The following is a 23,684-nucleotide window of genomic DNA, read 5'->3' as shown; positions in this document are numbered from 1 at the left end:
GCTCTTGGTCCACAAGTGCACTAAAGCAGTTGTTGATGCAGGCTCAGCTACGCCAGGGAATCTCATCAGGGAGGCTGGATGCCACCTCGGACACCCTCCTGCCTGTACAGTAGGGCCCATAACTAAGGCAGAGTGTCTGTCACGGATTTCGTGCCTTCATGACTTTTGCAGCGGATGGTGCAGCTGGCTCAGGGGCTGCCCGAGTGTTCGGGCAGCCCCCGAGCCATCAGCAGCAGCAGTTTAGGTGTGGGAGGAGGGCCAGGGCCAGGGCAGAGGTTTGGGGTGCCGGGCAGTGTTTATCTTGGAGGGACTCCTAGGAAGCAGATGGCAGGTCCCTGCAGCTCCTAGGCAGAGAGGCCAGGGGGGTTTGCATGCTGCCCCTGCTTGCCAGCACCACCCCCGCAGCTCCCATTGGCTGTGGTTTCTAGCCAATGGGAGCTGTGGAGCTGGAGCTCGTGGTGGGCGCAGTGTTCAGAGCCCCCCCCGGCCTTGCCTCCCCCTAGGAGCTGCAGGGACATGCAGTCCGCTTCCAGGGAGCTGTGCAGAGCTGGAGGATAGGGAGCCTGTCAGCTCTCATATCTCTCTCTCTCACACACACACACATACCCCCGCCCTGGGCTGCATGCCTCTGCCCGCACCCTCCAGCACCAGCGGGGGTTCTAGGTCACCCCTCCAGAGCACCCCTGGCCCCATTTTAGTCAGTGGTATATGGTACAAGTCATGGGCTGTGACTGTTGGTTTACTGCCTGTGACGTGTCCATGACTTTTACTAAAAATACCCGTGACTAAAAGGTAGCCTTACCCATAACACCCTGGGTGATGATTATGGTAAAACTCCATGTCATGAGATTTTTTTCAGCATCATTCATTGCACTGGCCTTTCAGTCCTGGCCTTGTCCCCTGTTCTGCCAGCCACCTCCTGCTCATAAAGCCATGTCCTTATGTGCCAAAAGGTTCTTGGCAGGCTGGAAGGATTGTAGGTTTTTACTGAGTCACACCTGTGTAATCCTACTGCAGGCATTCTCAGCCACGGGGCAGGGGGTGCAGAGGAATCATAGAATCATAGAATATCAGGGTTGGAAGGGACCCCTGAAGGTCATCTAGTCCAACCCCCTGCTCGAAGCAGGACCAATTCCCAGTTAAATCATCCCAGCCAGGGCTTTGTCAAGCCTGACCTTAAAAACCTCTAAGGAAGGAGATTCTACACCACCCCAGGTAACACATTCCAGTGTTTCACCACCCTTGTAGTGAAAAAGTTTTTCCTAATATCCAATCTAAACCTCCCCCACTGCAACTTGAGACCATTACTCCTCGTTCTGTCATCTGCTACCATTGAGAACAGTCTAGAGCCATCCTCTTTGGAACCCCCTTTAAGGTAGTTGAAAGCAGCTATCAAATCCCCCCTCATTCTTCTCTTCTGCAGGCTAAACAATCCCAGCTCCCTCAGCCTCTCCTCATAACTCATGTGTTCCAGTCCCCTAATCATTTTTGTTGCCCTTCGCTGGACTCTCTCCAATTTATCCACATCCTTCTTGTAGTGTGGGGCCCAAAACTGGACACAGTACTCCAGATGAGGCCTCACCAATGTCGAATAGAGGGGAACGATCACGTCCCTCGATCTGCTCGCTATGCCCCTACTTATACATCCCAAAATGCCATTGGCCTTCTTGGCAACAAGGGCACACTGCTGACTCATATCCAGCTTCTCGTCCACTGTCACCCCTAGGTCCTTTTCCGCAGAACTGCTGCCTAGCCATTCGGTCCCTAGTCTGTAGCGGTGCATTGGATTCTTCCATCGTAAGTGCAGGACCCTGCACTTATCCTTATTGAACCTCATCAGATTTCTTTTGGCCCAATCCTCCAATTTGTCTAGGTCCTTCTGTATCCTATCCCTCCCCTCCAGCGTATCTACCACTCCTCCCAGTTTAGTATCATCCGCAAATTTGCTGAGAGTGCAATCCACACCATCCTCCAGATCATTTATGAAGATATTGAACAAAACCGGCCCCAGGACCGACCCTTGGGGCACTCCACTTGATACCGGCTGCCAACTAGACATGGAGCCATTGATCACTACCCGTTGAGCCCGACAATCTAGCCAGCTTTCTACCCACCTTATAGTGCATTCATCCAGCCCATACTTCCTTAACTTGCTGACAAGAATACTGTGGGAGGCCGTGTCAAAAGCTTTGCTAAAGTCAAGAAACAATACATCCACTGCTTTCCCTTCATCCACAGAACCAGTAATCTCATCATAAAAGGCGATTAGATTAGTCAGGCATGACCTTCCCTTGGTGAATCCATGCTGGCTGTTCCTGATCACCTTCCTCTCATGCAAGTGCTTCAGGATTGATTCTTTGAGGACCTGCTCCATGATTTTTCCAGGGACTGAGGTGAGGCTGACTGGCCTGTAGTTCCCAGGATCCTCCTCCTTCCCTTTTTTAAAGATTGGCACTACATTAGCCTTTTTCCAGTCATCCGGGACTTCCCCGGTTCGCCACGAGTTTTCAAAGATAATGGCCAATGGCTCTGCAATCACAGCCACCAATTCCTTCAGCACTCTCGGATGCAACTCGTCCAGCCCCATGGACTTGTGCACGTCCAGCTTTTCTAAATAGTCCCTAACCACCTCTATCTCCACAGAGGGCTGGCCATCTCTTCCCCATTTTGTGATGCCCAGCGCAGCAGTCTGGGAGCTGACCTTGTTAGTGAAGACAGAGGCAAAAAAAGCATTGAGTACATTAGCTTTTTCCACATCCTCTGTCACTAGGTTGCCTCCCTCATTCAGTAAGGGGCCCACACTTTTTCCTTGGCTTTCTTCTTGTTGCCAACATACCTGAAGAAACTCTTCTTGTTACTCTTGACATCTCTTGCTAGCTGCAGCTCCAGGTGCGATTTGGCCCTCCTGATATCATTCCTACATGCCCGAGCAATATTTTTATACTCTTCCCTGGTCATATGTCCAACCTTACACTTCTTGTAAGCTTCTTTTTTATGTTTAAGATCCGCTAGGATTTCACTATTAAGCCAAGCTGGTCGCCTGCCATATTTACTATTCTTTCTACACATCGGGATGGTTTGTCCCTGTAACCTCAACAGGGATTCCTTGAAATACAGCCAGCTCTCCTGGACTCCTTTCCGCTTCAAGTTAGTCCCCCAGGGGATCCTGGCCATCCGTTCCCTGAGGGAGTCGAAGTCTGCTTTCCTGAAGTCCAGGGTCCGTATCCTGCTGCTTACCTTTCTTCCCTGCGTCAGGATCCTGAACTCAACCAACTCATGGTCACTGCCATGGTGAATGCCCCCACTTCCATGCCAATCAGTGAGGAAAAGGGGAGCACCACTGTTCTAGTGAATCCTAAAGACTAAATTGACCTGGCAAATCCTCTCTAGGCGGTGGGGTATGGTGTCTAACACCCATTGTATAATGTGGGCAGGGCTGAAGGGACCCGGAAGTTAATGAACCCAAATTGGTATGTTGGATATTAAGCTTAATTGGTGGACAAAATAATGAGGGGATGGGGTAGTCAACCCATCACTGCCTTGTTGGGTCCTGAAAGATTTTGTGGGAAACGAACCAAAAAAAAAAAAAGTCTCCTGGAGTGAGCTTCACCATCATGGCTCCCCCTGCCCGCAGCATGGACCTTTATCACCCTAAAGCGGAGAGATGCCCTGACCAGACCCAGCCAGAGAGAGGGGCCCAGATGCTATCGCCATCTGTACCAGCTCCAGCTGAATCCCAAACACCACCTGGCATGACAGTTTTTTACCACCTTTGTTTCAATCTAAGAGACTGTCAGGTGAGAGGGCTTTGCCTTCTGAAGCTGGACTTTAGCAGCAGCAGTGCTCGCAGCTCGAGCCCCTCAACCAACTTCTTCCCTTTTCCCCAAAATGACAGGTATGGCTGTCTTTAATACAGCGAACGAGGGCTTTTTCCTTCTGAAAAACTCTCTGCCGCTCAAGGGGAAGGGGGCAAGGCTGGAGAAAATAAAAGCCTTATTTAACACTTCACCTTGTAAAGGCTTTAAGTGAATTTCCTTTTCTGTCGTTTTTATTGGCGTTTAAAGGATTTTTAATACAATCAACCATGGTGCTAAGCAGGCTGCAGTCCCCGTGTCCCAAGCTTTGCGTGTTGTTTAACGATGCTTGTGGACTCAATTTTGTTAACGCCTTTAGCCCCTATCTTCCACCTAAATTCATACCAGCAGCCCAGGCCAGACAGAATCACACCTGCAGGTCCCTGAGGTGAGGGAGCAGTAGGGCCCAGGGGCTGTGGGACAAATGTGCAGGTCCCCAGGGCGCCGGGGGCGGTAGGGCCCAGTCTCTACACGCACACAGGTGCGGGGCTGTGGGACTCGGTCCATCCAGACCCAGCCACGGCGCAGGCCCCGCCCAGCGGGTAGGGAGCGGGAGGGGGGGGGCGGGGCGAGGTCTCCCCAGGCCGGGGGCGGGGCCGGCGCTGAGCGGGCACAGGAGCGCGGAGGGGAGGCTTCGATTTCACCCGGCTCCGCCATTGGCTCCTACCGGGCCACACGGAGGGACCAATAAGCAGAGAGCTTTTCCACCGCGCCACGCCCACTGCCTGTTGCTGGGTTACCGCGTCCCGGCATGAGGAGGGGCCCGGAGCAGGGCGGGAGGCTGCGGTGAGGGGCGCGGGGGGTTTTGGGGCTCTAGAGCCGAGGAAACTCTGGGGAGTCCGTGTTCTAGATCGGGGGGTCCTGGCTCTAGAGCAGCAGGAGCTCGGGGGGTCTAGGCTCGAGAGCAGGGGGAGTTTGGGGGGCAGGCTCGGCTCTAGAGCAGGGGGAGTTTGGGGGGCAGGCTGGGCTCTAGAGCGGGGGGAATTTGGGGGGCAGTCTTGGCTCGAGAGCAGGGGGAGCTCTGGGGCGGTCTCGGCTCTAGAGCGGGGGGGAGCTCTGGGGTGGTCTCGGCTCTAGAGTGGGGGGCGTTTGGGGGTCAGGCTGGGCTCTAGAGCAAGGGGAGCTCGGGGCAGTCTCGGCTCTAGAGCGGGGGGAGCTCTGGGGTGGTCTCGGCTCTAGAGTGGGGGGCGTTTGGGGGTCAGGCTGGGCTCTAGAGCAGGGGGAGCTCTGGGGCAGTCTCGGCTCTAGAGCAGGGGGGAGCTCTGGGGTGGTCTCGGCTCTAGAGTGGGGGGCGTTTGGGGGTCAGGCTGGGCTCTAGAGCAGGGGGAGCTCTGGGGCAGTCTCGGCTCTAGAGCAGGGGGGAGCTCTGGGGTGGTCTCGGCTCTAGAGTGGGGGGCGTTTGGGGGTCAGGCTGGGCTCTAGAGCAGGGGGAGCTCTGGGGCAGTCTCGGCTCTAGAGCAGGGAGGGAGCTCGGGGCAGTCTCGGCTCTAGAGCAGGGGGGGAGCTCGGGGCAGTCTGGGCTGCAAGGCATGAGGGGGGTGTCCCTACAGCCGTTTGTGCTGTTTTCCATATGCATCTGGCTGCCTCAGGACCCCTGGCCTGTGATTCCAGTGCAGCCCTGGCTCCAGGCCGTCAGCTGCCTGGGGGAGCAGCCCTGTACAGAGCGGGCACTGGGTTCACACAGCCCCACAGGGCTGGTGATGGCCATGATGAGTGGTGCTGGGGGTGCAGAGTGGAGGGGCTGGAGCCCCTGGAGCACAGAGCCTCATGGGGCAGGCGATGGCTGTGATGAGCAGCGTGGGGGGTGTGATGTGGTTGGAGAGTTTCTTGATAACCTGACAGATGCACCCCATCTCTGGGAACCAGCCATCCTCTCTGAGGATTCTGCCCTGGATCCTGGTTTGGGATGGTGTCTCAGGGTCTAGAGAGCTGGTGAGAGGCAGGGGAGGATGCAGAGCTGGGTTTCACCTCATAGAGTGAAGGAGAGAAGGGTAGAATGGGAGGCCTGGTGTGTATCTGGTCAGGGACTGGGGGCTTTCAGGTCCCTTCCAGGCCCCTTGGTCACTAGTTTCCGTGCTTCCCCCTAGTGTCTGTCAGAGCTGTCACCACTGCCTGTCATGAGTCTGGTCCAGGAGCCAACCCCTGAGGTTAGTGCAGAGCCCAGCCCTGCTGAACTGGGCCTAGGGGGGAGAGTGGGATCCTTTCAGCCTATGAGGCCATGCCATTGGGGATTGCAGCAAGGAGAGGGGAGCAGTGGGGGCCCCAGGGCAAAAGGGGCATCAGGGTGGGTGGGCACACGTGAAAGGGGCGGGCACTGGAGGGCTGTGCCTACAAGGGATTGGCCACGTGGACTCTGACCTGTTTGTTCATTAAATTCCTGTGTGCTGGCATCTGTGGGTGTGGGGGCCTGGCTCTCACTTACCCTTCCCTTTCCTTCCCCAGCTGCTCGCAGACCCCTATGAGAGCTTCATGCATCACCATCTGCAGTACTACGGCTACTTCAGAGGTAAGAGCACTTGGGTAGCTTGCTGCTCGCTAGCCCAGGATGTTTCACTGGTCAGCAAACAGTGACTCAGAGCCCACTGGATGCCCCTGGCTTTCACCCCCGTCCCCTCTAGAACTGCCATCCTGCACTGGGCACCGCATGCTGGGACAGCTGTGGGAAGGGGACACTGTCAACTGAAGAGCTAGGCAGTTTACAAAGGTGCCTTTACAGTGATATTTCCCTGTATTTTAAAATGTTTTCCCTCCCCCATTGCTGTATGGAGACCCCCCCAAAGGAGAACAGGCCGCTCGCTGAGTGCCCAGGGCCGCAGTGCGTGATACTGGGTAGGCAGAGTGCTGTTAGAAGGGGATCAGTGCAGCGTGTCCTTTTTGCCTTTAATGTCTCTGGTAGGCTGGTGCTGGAGCAGGCAGACCTGTGTGATTGTGGAGTGGGCTGTGTCCCTACTGTGTCTCGCTTGAAGGCTGGCAGCCCTGGAGCAAAGTCTGCACCCTGGCAGGCTCCGAACCCAGTCCTCTGCTCCTGAGACAAGACTGAGTCTCTGATCACATAGCTTTCCGTATTACCAGAAGAAGCCTTGGCTAGTATTCAAGCATCTAGTAACTGCACACTCTTTCTGTGCCTATAGGGAGCCGCGGGGCAGAGTACCTTCTCCGGCACCTGGTGGCTGGCTAGTCTTTTCATGTTAAATGACTGAGATCCCCTGAGAGGATCCTACATCCACTAGCCCTTCTCTCCCTAGTGCTCAGAAGCAGAGTAGCTGTAGGCTGGAAGACCTGCTGGGTGCAATCTGGCCCACCCCCCAGGAGCAGTGCTGGATTGTTCCCTACAGCACGGTGGCCAGGCTAGCTTTAAATGTCCCAAGAAATGGAGGTTCCCCAGCACTAACAGCAACATCCCTTCCTAGATGAGGAGAAAACTGCTGAAAGCAGCTCCCTTGCGTCACGAGAGCGCAGGCCAAAGAGCTCATACTCTCTGCTGGAGCAGGAGAGCGGAGGATCAGACCGCAATTCCCTTCAGGATAACAGGAAGAAGCTGATCTGTGAGTGAGCTACTCAGCGTGAGGAGCTGGGTTTCCTTTGGCCATGACAGCCAGTGGCTCAGTTCAGCCGCTGTCTGCAACTCAGGGGCTGCGTTAGATTGGAAACAGACAGCAGGGGCGGGGCGTAGGGGAAGGATTGGGTCCATAGCAAACGGGTCCATAAACACCCACGTTAGTGGGCTAGCTGGGGAACCATGGAGCAACCCTCACCCAGAGGTATGAACACTACTTCATAGAATACACTGCTGGCTGGGGATTGCATCTTGGCTAAGTAAAGGAACAGATGACATCCAAGTGAGCTAGCATGGTTTGAAAGCTTTGCAAGACCATGCATCTGGGGAAGAGCAATTGGTGTCCCCTGAAGAGCAGGGAGAAACCTCCCCAGATACGGAAGTTGTTGCAACACAGAGTCTATCCGAGCTAAGGGGGAATGGCCTGTTAGTGGGCTGCTGGGGAGGCGAATGGTTGCCCCAGGAGAGTGGAGAATAAATTGTATAAAATCCAGAGTTGGGGAGGTGAAGATCTCACCCCAGTATTGCACTGTCCCCTTTTCTAGTGAGGGTTTCTTTATAAAGGGAATCTGCAAAGGTGGGGGCAGTGGCAGGGGCCCTTCCTTGGGCAGGGCATAAAGAAGACCCAGTGTTTTCTGCCTGTCTTTTCCCTGTAGATTGATCAAGGCTGTGAAATCTTGTCTACCCTATTGAGGAGGTTTGGCAAAGAATGACTACTGTATATCCCAGAGCACTTGTGTAGTGGTAATGGGGTTTAATTCTGGTGCAGGTTAGTGACTCTCAGATACTTTTATAGGTTGTTTGGGCCTCTGAGTCATTCAGTGAGAGAAAACCAATCCGCTGTCCTTTTTATGAATTTTACTGAGAACACAAACTAACAAACATAAAGCTAACAAATTTGCTGTGCTTCCCTGCAACGCTCATCTATGCACCGATCGAATGGGGTTCCAGTGGAGATCTGATGGCTTCATGTGGTGTTTAGATGTTGCTTGTAATTATTAGAATTGGGAGCACTGGCTGTTGGGAGTCTGAAAGGACAGGAAACAGGAAGGAGGGGGAGGAGTTAAAAGAGGCGGATGGAGAGCTACTGAGGGTGCAGCAGGAGCTTGGAAAAGAGGTTTCCACTTTAAAAAATAAAGTCCTGTTGAAGTTTGTTAGTACCTTGCCTGGCTACTACAACACTTCATCAAGGAACTACCAATAGCATAAGTGGGAATGAATAACTGTGACACGAAAATAGATTGAGATCAACAATCGATCAAATCCTTGCATGATCACAGTCAGTCACATCATGCAACCAGCCGAACACAGCCTTATCCACAAACCCTTATACACAGACCGACTCTCCGAGGTAGAGCAGCCTTCTTCTGAGCCCTAGAAATTCTGCTGCGTCTCTTTGAAGCACTAACAATGCAATGGTTTGCTCAACTTTCTCCGCCCCAGCTAATCTCTCCACTTCCTGTCAGTGCAATGGGGCCAGCCCCCAAGTTCCCCTCTCAGGCAGAGTGGTTTTTGCTAACACCTGCACAGAGCCAGGGTGGCATAGAGCAATCTGGGGCAGTTTACTTAGGAGTTAGGTAAATCCAGGTGTGATGAGTTTCTAATATGGACTTAGCAGCACGGTGCGATTACTTCACACACACACACACACACGCGGGAAGGTTAGGTAAAAACAGTTAGTTGCAGGAATCCTCCTAGAAAAGACTCCAAAAGTAAAAAGAAACCCCCTTGGAAAAAGGCTCTGTTCTGCGGCCGGCTTGCCCTATGGAGCTTCGCAGTCTGCCAGGAAGTGCAGTCTGAGCAGACAGACACTGTTCTCGGGTTCTGTAGCTTGTGCTAGTGGGTGTCGTTCCCTGCTCAGCTGGCTGCTCTGTGCTGTCTGTCTGCCCTCTCCAGGACTGGCCCAGGGGAAGGGGGGGAATCAGCGGTTTAGTTGTTGTCAGGATGACCCAGCCAGGAGCCCACTTCCTCACTCACCTGGCTTGTTCGGGTTGCCATTGGAGCCAGCAATGCCCCGCTGTCCCTCCCAGAGATGTTTTGCACGTAGCAGTATCCAATTGGAGTTTGTACCCCAGCTGCATGTTCTGGTCCTGAGTGAGTGTGGCCAGGCTTAGCCTTGGGTTCACTTCTGGGAGCCTCCTTCCAGCAGGCAAGTTTATCACCATCTCTGTCTTAAACTGCAAGTCCACTTGCTCCCACAAAAGCAGCCTCCCTCCAGCCCTACCCTAGGGAAACGGCCAGTGGGTTGCAGATGGCTCTCTGGCCAGGAAGGCCTCGCCACTCCCCCTGGCATGCCTTGAGCCCATTGCCTTTGGGCTGATAACAGTGTCCTTGTCCCCTGATCATTCCCACATCTCCGTGCTCACACTCCCTCCCTGTCAGTGAGGGCCTCGCAACCACAGTGGGAACTGGCCGGTCTGTCACCTTTTGGCTGGACTGGGGGCAGGGAGGGCTGTCTGGCTTAATGCCCCAAAGGCAAAGCTGCTTTGAAGATCCTGTTAATAGAAATTTCATTAAAAATACAATAGAGTAAAGCTGATACTGGGTGGCGACACTACTAATATGCCCAATGCCCAATGTCCAGTGGCAAAGTGCAGCCCTTCCCATCTAGGAGAGTCAGAATTAAGGTTTCCTGAGCAAGCCAAATCCTGCTGCCTTGAGTGTATGCTGGGGCGCTCCGCGGATGCAGGCGGCTCTGCAGACTCAGGCCAGCCGCCTCTCACAAGCCCTAGGAAGGGAGAAGGGCGTCCCCTGGGCAGGCAGAGGGATGCTCCAGTGGGCTTGATCCTCCATTGGGATACACTCCCTGAGGGACCTTCTGCAAGTAGCCAAGCTAGGGCTGCCCCCATGCAACTCTGGTTTGTGCTGTGGCCGGGTGGCCCTGAATCACAGAGCCACAGGCAGGCCCTCTCCACTGTGTCCACTGAAGAGCAGCTGGTACCAGTTCTCCTAGTCCACTGGTTATGTTGCCCTAGGCAGCGAGTCCCCAGGAGTGCTGAGCAGTGCTTATCCCTATAGCCTGCTGGCCATGGCAGGTACTGTACCTCCACCTGGTTGGCAGAGTCTGCTGCTGAGACACGGGTGCCAGGTGTGTTTGTGTCCTGCTGCACAAGCCTTTTCCTAGCAGTGCCAAAGCCAAGGCTCTGCTGTGTGTGTGCACTATGAAATCGGGGCGTCCGGCCACGCACTGCGCTGCGGAGTCCCTAGTGCTTGCTCCTCTTCTCTTTGCAGGTTCTCTCATGCTGGAGGCTGCACTTCTCAAGAGCAAACAGCTTCTGTTCAATCACCTTGAGGGCCCCGGGGTCCCATGCCTGCGGGAGCCTCGGGGTCTCTTTGCTGTGCCCACCTCGAGAGGCCCCCTGCAGGCACCACGCTGGCCAGTGGAGTGCGAAGTCATCAAGGAGCAAATCCAACACATCGGTAACTGGAGCCCTGTGTGTGTCACTGCCCCGTCCCGTGTGGGGCTGCCAGGAGCTCCCCAGCCCGTCAGGGCATCGGCAACTGGAGCCCTGTGTGTGTCACTGCCCCATCCTGTGTGAGGCTGCCGGGAGCTCCCCAGCTCGTCAGGGCATCGGTAACTGGAGCCCTGTGTGTGTCACTGCCCCATCCCATGTGGGGCTGCCGGGAGCTCCCCAGCCCGTCAGGGCATTGGTAACTGGAGCCCTGTGTGTGTCACTGCCCCATCCCGTGTGGGGCTGCCGGGAGCTCCCCAGCCCGTCAGGACTTCGGTAACTGGAGCCCTGTGTGTGTCACTGCCCCATCCCGTGTGGGGCTGCCGGGAGCTCCCCAGCCCGTCAGGGCATCGGTAACTGGAGCCCTGTGTGTGTCACTGCCCCATCCCGTGTGGGGCTGCCGGGAGCTCCCCAGCCCATCAGGGCATCGGTAACTGGAGCCCTGTGTGTGTCACTGCCCCTGTCCCATGTGGGGCTGCCGGGAGCTCCCCAGCCCGTCAGGGCATCGGTAACTGGAGCCCTGTGTGTGTCACTGCCCCATCCTGTGTGGGGCTGCTGGGAGCTCCCCAGCCCGTCAGGGCATCGGTAACTGGAGCCCTGTGTGTGTCACTGCCCCATCCCGTGTGGGGCTGCTGGGAGCTCCCCAGCCCGTCAGGACTTCGGTAACCGGAGCCCTATGTGTGTCATGGGAGCTCCCCAGCCCATCAGGTCTCTGGCGCTAGCAATGTTGCCAGCTCCTGCAATGGATGGTGTGTTTCCTAAAGCTCCAGATCCTGGAATCACATGACTGCATGAGACGCTCAGCATCCATTTTAATAAAGGATGCTCATAGCCCTCATGGTCGCAGAGAAAAGCTTTAGACTGTGACCCTGGACAGCGCTGACACCAGATGTTAGAGAACAAGAGCCCCAAGTGGAGGAGGTTGTCAAATGTCATGATTTTTAAGCCAATCTCATGATTTTGGGGGTCTGACTTGGGATGAGCAAGTGGTATTGCACCTGTTGCATAAGCGTGTGGATCGGGGCTCTCAGGGAGGTCTGGGAGCTCCTGGGGCAATTATAAGGTCCCCAATAGGGTAGAGGCTGCAGTAAGGTTTCACACTTGAATGGTGAGCCCACAGGAGCCTGGTCAATTGTGTTAATGGCTAACCAGGTAACATTAACCCATGAAACCCTGCCCAGCAAATTGCACAGACCTGTCAGGCTTCATTTCACAAGGCACCCACACAAGCCTTCAATTCCTTTGGGAAGAATAAAATTCCACCCCAAAGAGCCTCGCTGAAACCCTGTACCTGTTCAGGTGCGCTTTGGCTAAGAGAGCCATTCATTTCTCTCTCTCGTTGCTGGGTCTAGTTAGAGTCCCCAGCACCGAGACTCCCCCAGTTCTCTGGACAGACTGTTCCATGGCCTAGTGCATCGCGCTGTCATCACCCCAACATTCAGTCTAGCATGTCCCTTCCTGCCATTTGCCCCCTGGCTCGTCAATCTTCCCTGTTCTCTGGAATCCCCCTCTTTCCGGGATGGATCCACCCAGCGAACGCTCCCCTGCCTTTGGCATTGCTTAGCTCCCCTTGCCGGCTCATCTTTTTCTTGCTTCTCTCCTCTGGCTCCACTTCGTTTTTCAGTCCCTGCCAGGGAATGTGGTGCCCAGAGGTCAGAGTGCTGTGTCTGCCTCCCAGCCAACCAATGGGGCCTAGCGGAATAATCGTGGCACTAGAAACCAGACTACTTCTCCCTCTGTGTGATGAATCGTTTCGTGTTGAGTTAAGCTGGGCTCTGTGGCACGGGGAGGCTGGTCAGCCCTTGGAAGAGACGTGGCTAAGGCCCAGCATTACCCAGAATTCTCTGCCTCCGCAGCAGTCAAATTGGTGCTCTCTGCGCATAACTTTCCAGCCAGTATTTGTTGGCCCTTGGGGTCTCCCGTTCTTGTGGGGGACCTGAAATGGGCATTTCCTGCTTTTCCCACAGGTGAGTCTGGGGGATGAAACCCAGGAAAGGTGCGAGCAGACAGGGCCGTGGGTCTGCCCCCTTAACTCCATGCATTTGCATTAAAATTCTGTGGACGACGATTGACTGTCACATCTTCAAAAGGGGACTGGCTGGGTCTGAAACCAGGCTGTTCTGTCACTGCCCAGGTGTTTCCCCTTCAGAGCAGATTTACTCTACCCAGTTGGCCTCCTTCCCAACACAGACCCCCACTGGACTATTAAAAATCACAGGGTCATCACAATCACAGGCTTGTTGGTGTGGAAGAGAGGACACTAGCTGAGAATGAACATGTGGGGAGGGTCATGCCTTTCGCTCTATTACTACATGGCACAGGGGCTTCAGAGCTCTTTTCAGGAGAGCACGTTTCTTTACCCTGTGGAGCAGGTTCCCATCTGAAACCCCTGCAATAATAACTGGAACCATTCCCCCTGTCTCCTCAGAGTGGGTGCCGTCTGAACCGGAGCCATTCTATCAGCCCACAGGAAATGAGCCAGCCCCACTAATTGTGGGGAAGGAGAAAGGAACCGTGGTCTATCACATAAAGCCAGGTATGGGCTCATACACTAACAACACTGATAACCTGGGCGTGGAATCCAGGAGTCTGTAAAGCCCCTTTCAGACCTGCTCTGGGGCAGGGCTGAGCTGTGCCTGGCTGGTCTCTGAGAACACTGGCTGTAAGGTGTCGTTTCCTTTCTGGTTCCGACACAGCGTGGGACGAGAGCTCCCTGTTTTCATGTGAAACACTCGGGGTTCTGGCTGCATACAGAAAGTCTTGCTCTACACTTCGGGTGACAGATCTACACAATTCTCATCTCCAGCACGTGAGACATGAAACTAACCCAGGGCCAGATCCAAAGCCCAATGAAGCCAATGTTGACCTGCTCAGGCATTAATTGGGAAATCATTGGTCAAACCATAAAACTTGAACGGGCTGGATCTCAGTGGCTGAGGCCTCTATAAATGACTGAATGCTGGCTTTTCTAGAGCACGCCTCATTCCCAGATCACCGCTGGTGTAGGAAAGACCCAGAGGTCCCAATACAGGACTGTTCCCTGTGCTCTGTTTTCTAGCGGCAAATGTTCCTGGCAATGTGGCTCCCACCCCTTCCCTACAGGAGTGATCCCACAGCCTGATGTGTCTCTCTGTTGAGGAGTTGAATCCTGTCTGATCTGTTGTCCTGCAGCAGGAAGCAGATTCTGGAGATCTCAGCTCATAAGCGGCTTGCTGGCTCTGTGAGATGGGAAATGGCCACCAGTCACTGCCCAGCAGCCTCCAGTTAGCAGGGCCCAAGTTTCTTACTGGTTTTCTAACCATCCCCTAGGAGAGAGGCTGAGGTTGGGCAGCAGCCAGGTGTCCCCGAGGGTACTCACAATAGCTCCCAAGGGCATGTAGGGTGTTCTTTACCCCCTCTGCTCCTTCAGCAAGCACAACTCTTGACATCCAGTTCCAGTGAACCAGCCCTGCCCCCCCAGTGAACTCTCCTTAACCCTTCTGTGCCCAGCTTAGAGCTGCCTTGCGTGACATGCCTGCTCTAACAGTGGAAACTTGGGCTACGTCTACCCTGGAGCTGGAGGTGTGATCCGGGGTTGAAATTACATCTCCAGCTCCAGTATGGACATACCCTTTGGCTTTATCTACACTGGCGCCTATGCCGGCGCAGCTCTGCCAGTGTAGCCCCCGAGCGGAGGTGTAGCCTATCCCGACAGAAGGAGTTTTTCTGTCGGTGCAGGAGTACCCCCTCCCCAAACAACGTTAGCTGCGTCAGCAGAAGCCGTCTTCCCTCGGCGTTGTTGCGAACACACAGGGGTGTTGTCGGCACAGCTATGTCGGGCAGGGCTGTGGTTTTCTCATATTGCTGATGGCTGTAACTACGCCCATGTAACTTTAAAATGTGGACCAAGCCTAAGTGTGGCCATCTTTGGGGGCTGGCTCCAGTGACTCGTGTCCACACATAGCCCATCCTGGAGCAGTGCTGCCTCTGGGGCTCTTACAGTGTCGACACAGCAAGAAGAAGCCCCACAGCAGTGAATCTCAGAACCTGGGTCACCTGCCTTGGGCTTGCGGGGCTCACGCTTCGGGACTAAAAACAGCGGTGTAGATGTTCCCACTTGGGCTGGAGCTGGACTGTGAAACCTGGCGAGGTGGGAAGGTCTTGGAGGTCGTCTCCAGCCCACGTGGGAACATCTACGCTGCTCCATGGCACAAACCCAAATCGCTTGACCCGGGCTCTGAGACTCGCCACCGTGGGTATTTTTTACTGTGTAGATGCAGACGCATCGTAACAAGGATGTGTCTGTGCCTGGTAGGTAAGTCCCATTTCCTGCAGCCTATGAGGCAGATGCTCAGACCAGGATCGTGATCCGGCCCTACTACTCTTGCAGGCCAAGCCGTGGAGGTGGGCGCAGGAGCAGGCCCATGCTCTGTCTCCATCCCTCTGCGCTCTCTCCAATCCTGAGAGTGGGGGCCAATGTGATACTGGCACACCACCATCCACTCTCATCCTGGCAGCAAGCATCAGCAGGAGAGGCAGTGTCTCATAGCAGATAGAGCACTGGGCTGGGACTCAGGAGACCTGGGTTCTGTTCCCTAGCCTGCTGAGTGACCTTGGGCAAGTCACGTCACCTCCCTGTGCCGGTTTCCCAGTCCATGAAATGGGGACAGTAACACTGACCTGCTTTGTGAGGAGCTCTGAGATCTATGGATGGAAAGCTAGGGGTCATTATTATTGGCACTCCCTAATCATGGCTTGGGGATTCCAGGCTGCCCCCTATGGAGCCCAGAGAAGGCAGTGAGGGGGCTGTCTCGTGTGTGTCAGGGGAAAAATGCCTGAGGGTGAGGGACGTGAAGCAGGGGAAGCGAGGGGTTTAGCTGCAGTGGGGTGTTTGCTCAGTAGTGGGGGATGCTTTGGGTACTTGCAGCACAGAGGTTCCCTGCCTTGTACTGGGGCAGAGCCTGAGTCGCTGTATGAGCAAATTCCCCGCCCTGCATCGGAGGGGAGTGGGATTCTGAACAAGGGCCATGCCGCAGGGAGCTGGGTCTAGCACAGGCTGCAGGTGTGACAAGGGCATCTCCTCTCCCGGCAGTGGCCAAAGGCTCCTATTTTACCTGCTCCCGCGTTGGAGGCGCGCGAGGGCCCATCACGTCTCCCACCATCAGCTTGGAAGGTCCAGAGGACACCACCCTGCTCTTTGAATCCAGATTCGAGAGCGGGAACCTCCAGAAGGCCGTCCGAGTGTGAGTGAGAGGGCAGAGGACGTGGGACTGTCCATGGCAGGCAGGGGAGCGGGAGCTTTCCAGCTAAGCCAGGGTGCCCGGTCCAGGCTCTCTGTGGAGGGCAGGCGAAGGGGAAGCTGGGATGGCCCTGGGGGGTGGCTGTATTAAATAGGACAGGGGCATTAGGAGAGGAACTGAAGATGTGCCTCACTGGGACGGTGTCTCCAAAGTGTTTGGATCAGCCCCGTCCCAGGGAGCGGGCGCTGCCTCCCCCAGCTTTGGGAGCGCACTGAGCTGTAGCGGTCCCTTCTCTGCTGCAGCTCCCCCAATGGTTGCCTGCTGCATCACCGGGGAGGAGATTTGGCTGCTCCATCACCAGCCCCTCTGCCAGGCTGGGGGAACAGGAACTGGGCTTGACGGGCCAGGTCTGAGCCTAGAGGCTCCCCTTCCCCACAGCCCCCATGAGCGGGGAAGGAGGATTCTCTGTCCCGGCCCAGGTTAGAGCAGCCTGGGAGTTGCTCTACTTTGTGCCAGCCAGCAACGGTCCCAATACCTCTGCCCCCGTGTCCTGTGCACCAGGGTCTATGGGAAGGGAAGCTTAGGAGCCATCCTATGCACTGACTGAGATGGGTCATCTTGTGCGGAAAATAGGAGGTGCTCGTGTCTTTACAGGCTGTACCATAATACGGACACACAAGGGGGCAGAGGTCAGATTGCTCGGACACGTGTGAAGCTGGTATTTCCTAATGATCTAGAGCTGGAGTTGCCATTTAAAGAATATCCTTTTAACTAAGCTTTTTGCATATCATTGCATGTAATGAATGCTAGGAACAAAGACCTATTCCCTAGCACAGGGCAGCACGCTGTTGAGAGATAGGGGAAATCTCGGTCTTTGTTCATAGCCTACACAAAGAGAAGTTAGATAGAAACCTCAATCCTCTTGCTGGACAGTTGCAACGTAACATGACTTTATTGCTTAGAATCCAGAAAGGTACCACACAAAAGCAGAGTGAGACAAAGCAGGCTGCTCTCTAAGGCAGAGAGGTCCAACTCATCCCTCCTTACTCTAGGCTGGATCTCTGCTGAAATACCAGATTGCACACTTCCCTATAGTAATCCCCTAGCTTGCAAGCAGGGCCAGGAAACTCCCTGAAATTTAGAGTGGTAGCTTATCATTTTAACTCCGTTTTCACAACACCACAGGTGTAACTAGGGAATGCTGTTTGAATCAAAGTATCTAACACCCCTCCAGCAGAGCCCAATAGCCCGGCTGCTGATGTGCACGGAGCAGGTCTGCCTGTGGCCTTTCCTGTCCTTCACACAGATGTGTGTACAGGGAGAAACTGCTCCAGGTGTCATTTTCTCTTTCCTCCTTGCAGAGGCCCGTACGAGTATGAGTTGACGCTGCGCATGGACCTGTACACCAACAAGCACACCCAGTGGTTCTACTTCCAGGTCAGGAACACCAGGAAAGGCATCACCTATCGCTTCTCCATTGTCAACCTGATGAAGCCCAAGAGCCTTTACAGCATGGGGATGAAGCCACTCCTGTACTCTCAGAGGGATGCGCAGACACATGGCGTGGGCTGGCGGAGAGAGGGGGGCAACATCCGGTACTATCGGTGCAGCTCCGAGGAGGGACAGGCGATGTATTGTCTCACATGGACGGCATGCTTCCCCCATGACCATGACACCTGCTACTTTGCCCACTTTTACCCCTACACCTTCTCGGACCTGCAGCGCTACCTGCTGGCAGTGGTCAGCGACCCGGTCCGCTCCCAGTACTGCAAGCTGCGGGTCCTGTGCAGCAGTCTGGCTGGCAACACCGTCTACCTTCTCACCATCACCAGCCCATCCCAAAACCCCGCTGCCACTGCTGCCAAGAAGGCCGTGGTGCTGAGCGCCAGGGTGCACCCTGGGGAGACCAACGGCTCATGGGTGATGAGGGGTTTCCTGGACTTCATCCTGAGCGACTCCCCCGACGCCCAGCTCCTCCGTGAGCTCTTCATATTTAAGGTGGTGCCCATGCTCAATCCAGATGGGGTGATTGTGGGGAACTACCGCTGCTCGCTGGCCGGGAGAGATCTCAACCGCAACTATCAGACCATCCTGAAGGAGTCCTTCCCCTGCATCTGGCACACCCGGAGCATGATCCAGAGGTGAGGAGCAGGGCTCATTGACCTCGGTGTGTAGCACAGAGCTGCTAGGGCACCATAACGTAGCACGGTAAAGAGAACACTGTTGATTACAGGCAGTGTGGCCTAGTGGTAGAGCACTGGACTGGGACTTGAGAGTGGGGCTCTATTCCTGGTTCTGTCGCTAGCCTGCTGAATATCCTTGGGCAAAGTCATTTCCTCGCTCTGTGCCTCAGTTCTCCCCTCTGTAAAATGGGGAGAATGACCCCCTTTGTAAAATGCTTTGAGATTTACGGATGGAAAGTGCAAGGTAAGAGTGAGAGATTATTATAAATATATATACAGAGAGAGAGAGAGAGAGCGCATTCATAACCATCCAAGTTAAGAGACAATTATTAATGCTGCAAAGTCATTCAGTCTCAAACAAGGAAATGCCTCAATTAAGGTGATCAAAAATGCAAACTCACAAAGGGGCACACTACTAAGGTTGCCCTTGCATATCCGTGTTCTGTGATGCTCATCACTGGGCGTTGCAAACTGTAATGTATTTACCTTCACATCTCTCTGGTGAGTGGTATTGTGATCCTCATTCTACAAATGGGGAAACCGAGGCACACAGAGATGACGGCCAATATGGGCAAAACTGGTGGTTAGGTTTGGGTGCCAAACTTGAGCTCTCTTGAGGCTGATTTGTCAGAAGTGCTGAGCCCCCACAGCTCCCTATGACACCCTGTTGCAGTGCAAGTGCTCAGCTCTCTCAAAAACGAGCCCTGAGGTGTCCCTGTCCAGACAACTATAAAATGGAGAACACGCAATTAATGGTCACTGGCAGACATGTTGGTGAAAGTGGCTTGCCCAGCCAGGGAGAATCTTGCAAAGGAGCTGGATTCTCCATTTTCTTCCTGCAGTCCCGTGCCTCGTTCCGGACACACACTCCTACATCTGCAGCAAATGGGGTAGGGTGCTACAGACAACAGCCTCGTTCGCTGCACAGACCTGAATGCAGTCTGTCCTGTGCACTGAATGAGGCAGGAGTCCTGTGGAAAAAACAGCATGCGATCAGGTAATTATAGATGCACAAGGGGGCCAGAGTTAAGGTTGCACAGGCAGGTTTAATTCTGGCATTTCCTAACTGTTCTCCACTTGACTTTGAAGCCTTAGTAATGTTCTTTGAATTTAAAATTTTTTGGGTTCCCTCATTTAAAAAAAAAATGAATAATAGAAATTTTATAATGTGCAACTGTAGAAAACCTACCCATGGCTGCTCAGCTGTGTGAGAGCTCAGGGGCCAGGTGGTCTGCTGGTGTAAACTGTCACGGATATCAGTAGTGCTGCTAGGCAGGTCTGCCAATTTTCAACTGAATTCTACTTTTACAGAGGCAGTGCTGCCTCGCAGCTAGAGCACTCGTCTGAGATTCGGGAGATCTGGGGGTCTATTTCTGGCTCTGCCACTGGCCTGGTGGGTGACCTTCGGCACGGCACATCCCCTCTCTGTGCCTCAGTTTCCCCACCTGGGACAATGGGGATAATGAGACTGACCTGCTCTGCAAAGCACTTTGAAATTTACTGATGAAAAGTGCTGGATAAAAGCTAGGTTTTATTATTAATTATTGTGTGTCCCAGGGTCCCCTCTAACCCAGAAGCTTCTCTCTTCCGCTCCCCAGTTATTCTGTGATGATTCTCAAATGATACCACTTCACTTTTGCATCAAATGTGATAACTGCTAACATTTCCCTTTAGCCCTGAATTCACAGTCAGGTGTTATGTTCCCTTTTGCACCCATTCGTTTGTTTTTATTAACAGATCCCCGTACAAGTATCACCTTCACTAATTTACTTCAAAAAATGAAATACATCTTTGTAACCACAGCCCCAAACGATGGAATTTAGCAGGTGTTTCCTGAATCAACTAGGGTTCTCTAAAACAAGCAGGATTTAACAGATATAAAGCAGGCTTTGATTTTCAGTTTATTGGCTTTTAGCATCTGTTATTTCTAACCTGAAGAACAGGATTAATGTTTCTTATGCAGGATAAATTATAGCAAGGGGCCACTACATCAGCTTCATACAATGAGGTAGCTGCTCCTGCAATAGTTGGGGCAGGTAGTTTGCAACTGTCTATCAATGCGAGTCTCTACTTGAGATTCATTAGTATGCACTATATAATGTCTATGCTGCAATTAAGCAGCCCCTTAGCCCAAGCCCTGTGAGCCTGAGTGAGCTGGAACAAGCCAGTCACGGGTGTCTAAGTGCAGTGTAGACATACCCTGAATGACTTCTGAAGCAGAACTCTCCCATCTGCACATTTTTGCAGCTCAAAACTGGCTCTGTACAAACTTTGCCAGAATAATCTGTCTCTGGGCAGAGCCCAGGTCTGAGAAGCATCATCCCTCTGGGACAGATTTTATGTGGCTCTCTGCGGCATTGGGGATGGAGTGTTAATTTCCTCCTGAATTGAGGAGTCTGTGATACCACCTGTGGGCCACAGATGGTTACATACATGCATCTGTACACGTGTGTAATTGGCTCGGGATTTCTTCCTTTGTGCAGAGTCCTGGAGGAGCGGGAGGTTCTGCTGTACTGTGACTTCCATGGGCACAGCCGCAAGAACAATGTCTTCATGTACGGCTGCAACAACAAGAGCGCTCCTTCCCAGTGGCTCCATGAGCGCATCTTCCCACTCATGCTCAGCAAGAACGCCCCTGACAAGGTGGGTGTGGGAGCGGGAGCAGCCCACAGGAAGGGAAGGAGTTCCCCACAGCCCTTCTCTGCATGCATCCAGCCTGGAGGAGAAGGATCGTCTCTGCTCTTGGAGCCTCCTCACTGGCCACCATGGGCTGGGTGGGGGCCTGGCTGCGAGGCCTGGGCATCTCCGCATAGGAGTCCCAGTTTTGCCTGGAGTCTCTTGGAGCCAACAGATGTGCCAACTGTTGGGGGGTTGGGGGTGCGTGGGGGGAATTTAAAAAAAAAAATCACATCACAGAGCCAGGAAGGCTTTGGTGCTGTTCTGGGGCACAACAGAGCTGCCCCTATAGTGTAGAGCGCAGGCTCCCCAAGAGCACAAGGGTGATTCAGGGCTGAAGGGACCTAGGGCCAGGGCCCCTGTGGAGAAAGCAGTATGCAATCCCCCAGTTACCACTGTATGTACAGCCAGGGACTGAATCTGCACTGGCAGTGGGGTGAAGGGTGCACAGGCAACCTTCAATCTGGCATCTCCTACCTTTAGACTTGTTCTCTTTGCAACACAGAATGCCCTGGCCCCACTGACATCAGTGGCAAAGCTCCCCTTGGCTTTGTAGGGGTAGGATCCTCTCCCTAGTGTTTCTGTAGGAAGCGTGTTTGCAACATACGCTAAGGGGAGGTTCCCCAACCCGTCCCATTCCAAGCCCTGGTTTTCAGCTGGGTATAATTTTTCTGGGTTTTAGTCATTGGGGCAGGAACTTGTCCTAGCAGCTTTCTGTCTTGGGTGGAAATTTTTGGATTGTTTCAGCAAAAATTATTCAGCAGTTTCCAAGAATGAGGCTAGGGACAAAGTTGTGCTAAGAGGCTAGTGCTGGCAGGGTAGTTACAGTAAATCTTAATGCCGTGTCGCTACGCCAGCCTGCTAGTGTTGGGTGGCCAAAAGGCACGGGAATTAGGAGAAACAGGATGGGGCTGTGTAAGGAATGAGTGGGCTGAGTATCAGGAAAAGCTTCCTAATGCTGAGGGGGCTGTTGACTGTGGAATAGTGTCCCCAAGGGAAATGAGGAAAGCCCCCCAGTTGGGACATGGGGACCCTGGAAAAGGGGTTGTCTGTCAGGAGCAATCCCACCTTGGGGTAGAGCCAGGATCTCTTTCTGCCCCACATCCGCGCTGACCCACCTGGGGCATTGTAGTTTTCTTTCCACAGCTGTAAGTTTAAGGTCCAGAAGAGTAAAGAAGGGACGGGACGGATTGTAATGTGGAGGATGGGAATCCCCAACAGCTACACCATGGAGTCCACCTTCAGCGGCTCAACTCTGGGTAAGGGCAGCACTATCCTAACATGTAGCTGGGCTGGGAGGGAGCTGGGGTGCTGGGAAATAAGAGTTTTGCTGGAACAAGGCTGTCCCCTGCCCTTCAGGAGTTCTGCCTGATTCCCCTCATCAAGCTGGGACAGAGCTCAGTTGGGCTGGCACCACCAGCGCCTCTGGGGTGGTACCAGCCTACAGCCCCTCTTGCTCCCTCCACAGCTTGAGGAGATTTACATGGTAGACTTGCTGTTTCTTTTGCTGTTGGGCTGCTAGATTTTATAGGTGACTGGCCCTACCCAGCAGATAATCTCAGAGGGCCCCTGCCGCTGTGCCAGTAGATTTGATTCCACTGAGGCAAGCAGGAGCAGGACCCTCTCGCTGGGTTAGAAAGTTCTCTATGGGCTCCCTTGTTGTATGTCTGCTCCTGGGCCTTCTGCACGCTGCATGGATTTTCCCTCACTAGGGCCCCTTCTTGCTCCAAGACATATTGTAGGAGGCCCTGCAATGGGGATAGTACTTGTTCCCCACTCTCCTGCATGAGGTCCAGAAGTCCCCGCAGCTGCTACAATAGTTCAAAGGGGGAGAACTGTGTTGATGACCGGGGATCCTCCCAGATAGCAAGTAGTAGTGGTGGGATGAGTTGGTCCCAATAGCAGAGCTCCTTTGGGGAAAATTTACACAACATAGCCTTGAGGGTCCTGTGAAGCACTCCGCTAAGCCGTCAGTCTGCAGAGGATAGCCAGAGGGTCCAAGTTTTTTAACTCCTTAGTAAATCGCAGACCTGGTGGAGCAGCTATAATGTAAAGTTCTTTGCCTGGTCTGTCAAGATTTCCCCAGGAAGGCCTACTCAGACAACGATCTTGAGCAACTCCAAGGTGATGGTTTGCATTTTAGTGTTCTTGAGGGGAAATTGCCTCCGGGAATCAGGTGGCGTAGTGCAGGACCACCAAGATGTACTTGAACTTGGTGATGCTTTTTGTGAGGGGTGCCCACCAAGTCATGGCAACCCTCTCAAAGGGGGTTCCCCATTAATGGGAGTGGGACGAGGCAGGCCTTTGGTACTCCTTGCGGGGTGGGGAGCTGGCACTCTGGACAGGAATTACAGAAGTCTCTAACTTCTTGGTGCACCCCCAGCCAGAAAAACTGGGCCAGAACTTGGGCCATTGTTTTCTCATGGCCCAGATGTCCTGTGGCAGGGACATCACAGGTGAGTCACAGGATGATACCACCAACTGAGCCCAGATTTCTTGGGTCTGTGGGTCATGGTCAATATGTACAGGTGGTCACCCATCAATTCAAACTGGGGGTACTTTCCTGCCCGGTGAGGTTCCATGACTTTCCCCGTTGATGCTGGTTACCTGTTTGTAGGTTTGACTGAGTGTGAGGTCTTCCCATTGATCTTGGGCAAAGCTGGCCCCCAAATTCCACATCTCTTCACTGCTGGGTTGCCTGGGGGTGGCCTCCTCATCCAGGATGTCAAGCTCACTATCTTGGT

The 23,684-nt window shown here is 53.9% G+C and overlaps 1 protein-coding gene across 3 annotated transcripts in view; it reads left to right on the top strand.

Moving 5' to 3' along the window:
• Nucleotides 1-4,600: 4,600 nt before the first annotated feature.
• Nucleotides 4,601-23,684, top strand: part of AGBL2 (AGBL carboxypeptidase 2) — a 50,701-nt gene continuing 31,617 nt past the window's right edge. Inside the window, exons 1-10 of one of the 3 annotated variants that reach the window (XM_084630550.1) lie at nucleotides 4,601-4,640; nucleotides 5,942-6,001; nucleotides 6,297-6,360; nucleotides 7,265-7,399; nucleotides 10,642-10,830; nucleotides 13,291-13,398; nucleotides 15,934-16,084; nucleotides 17,443-18,222; nucleotides 20,748-20,907; nucleotides 22,073-22,199. In XM_084630550.1, the coding sequence (XP_084486676.1) occupies nucleotides 5,972-6,001; nucleotides 6,297-6,360; nucleotides 7,265-7,399; nucleotides 10,642-10,830; nucleotides 13,291-13,398; nucleotides 15,934-16,084; nucleotides 17,443-18,222; nucleotides 20,748-20,907; nucleotides 22,073-22,199 (1,744 nt within the window). In that variant the 5' untranslated portion in view covers nucleotides 4,601-4,640; nucleotides 5,942-5,971. Of the gene's footprint in view, nucleotides 4,641-5,941; nucleotides 6,002-6,296; nucleotides 6,361-7,264; nucleotides 7,400-10,641; nucleotides 10,831-13,290; nucleotides 13,399-15,933; nucleotides 16,085-17,442; nucleotides 18,223-20,747; nucleotides 20,908-22,072; nucleotides 22,200-23,684 lie in introns of those variants that run through there. The other 2 variants (XM_084630548.1, XM_084630549.1) reach the window with 2 other exon arrangements.

The sequence above is a fragment of the Lepidochelys olivacea genome (genome assembly GCF_965140295.1).
Source record: "Lepidochelys olivacea isolate rLepOli2 genome assembly, chromosome: 6".
Taxonomy (NCBI): domain Eukaryota; kingdom Metazoa; phylum Chordata; order Testudines; family Cheloniidae; genus Lepidochelys; species Lepidochelys olivacea.
The sequence above is the reverse complement of the archived record's forward strand: the minus strand, read 5'-3'. Positions and strand labels throughout refer to the sequence as shown.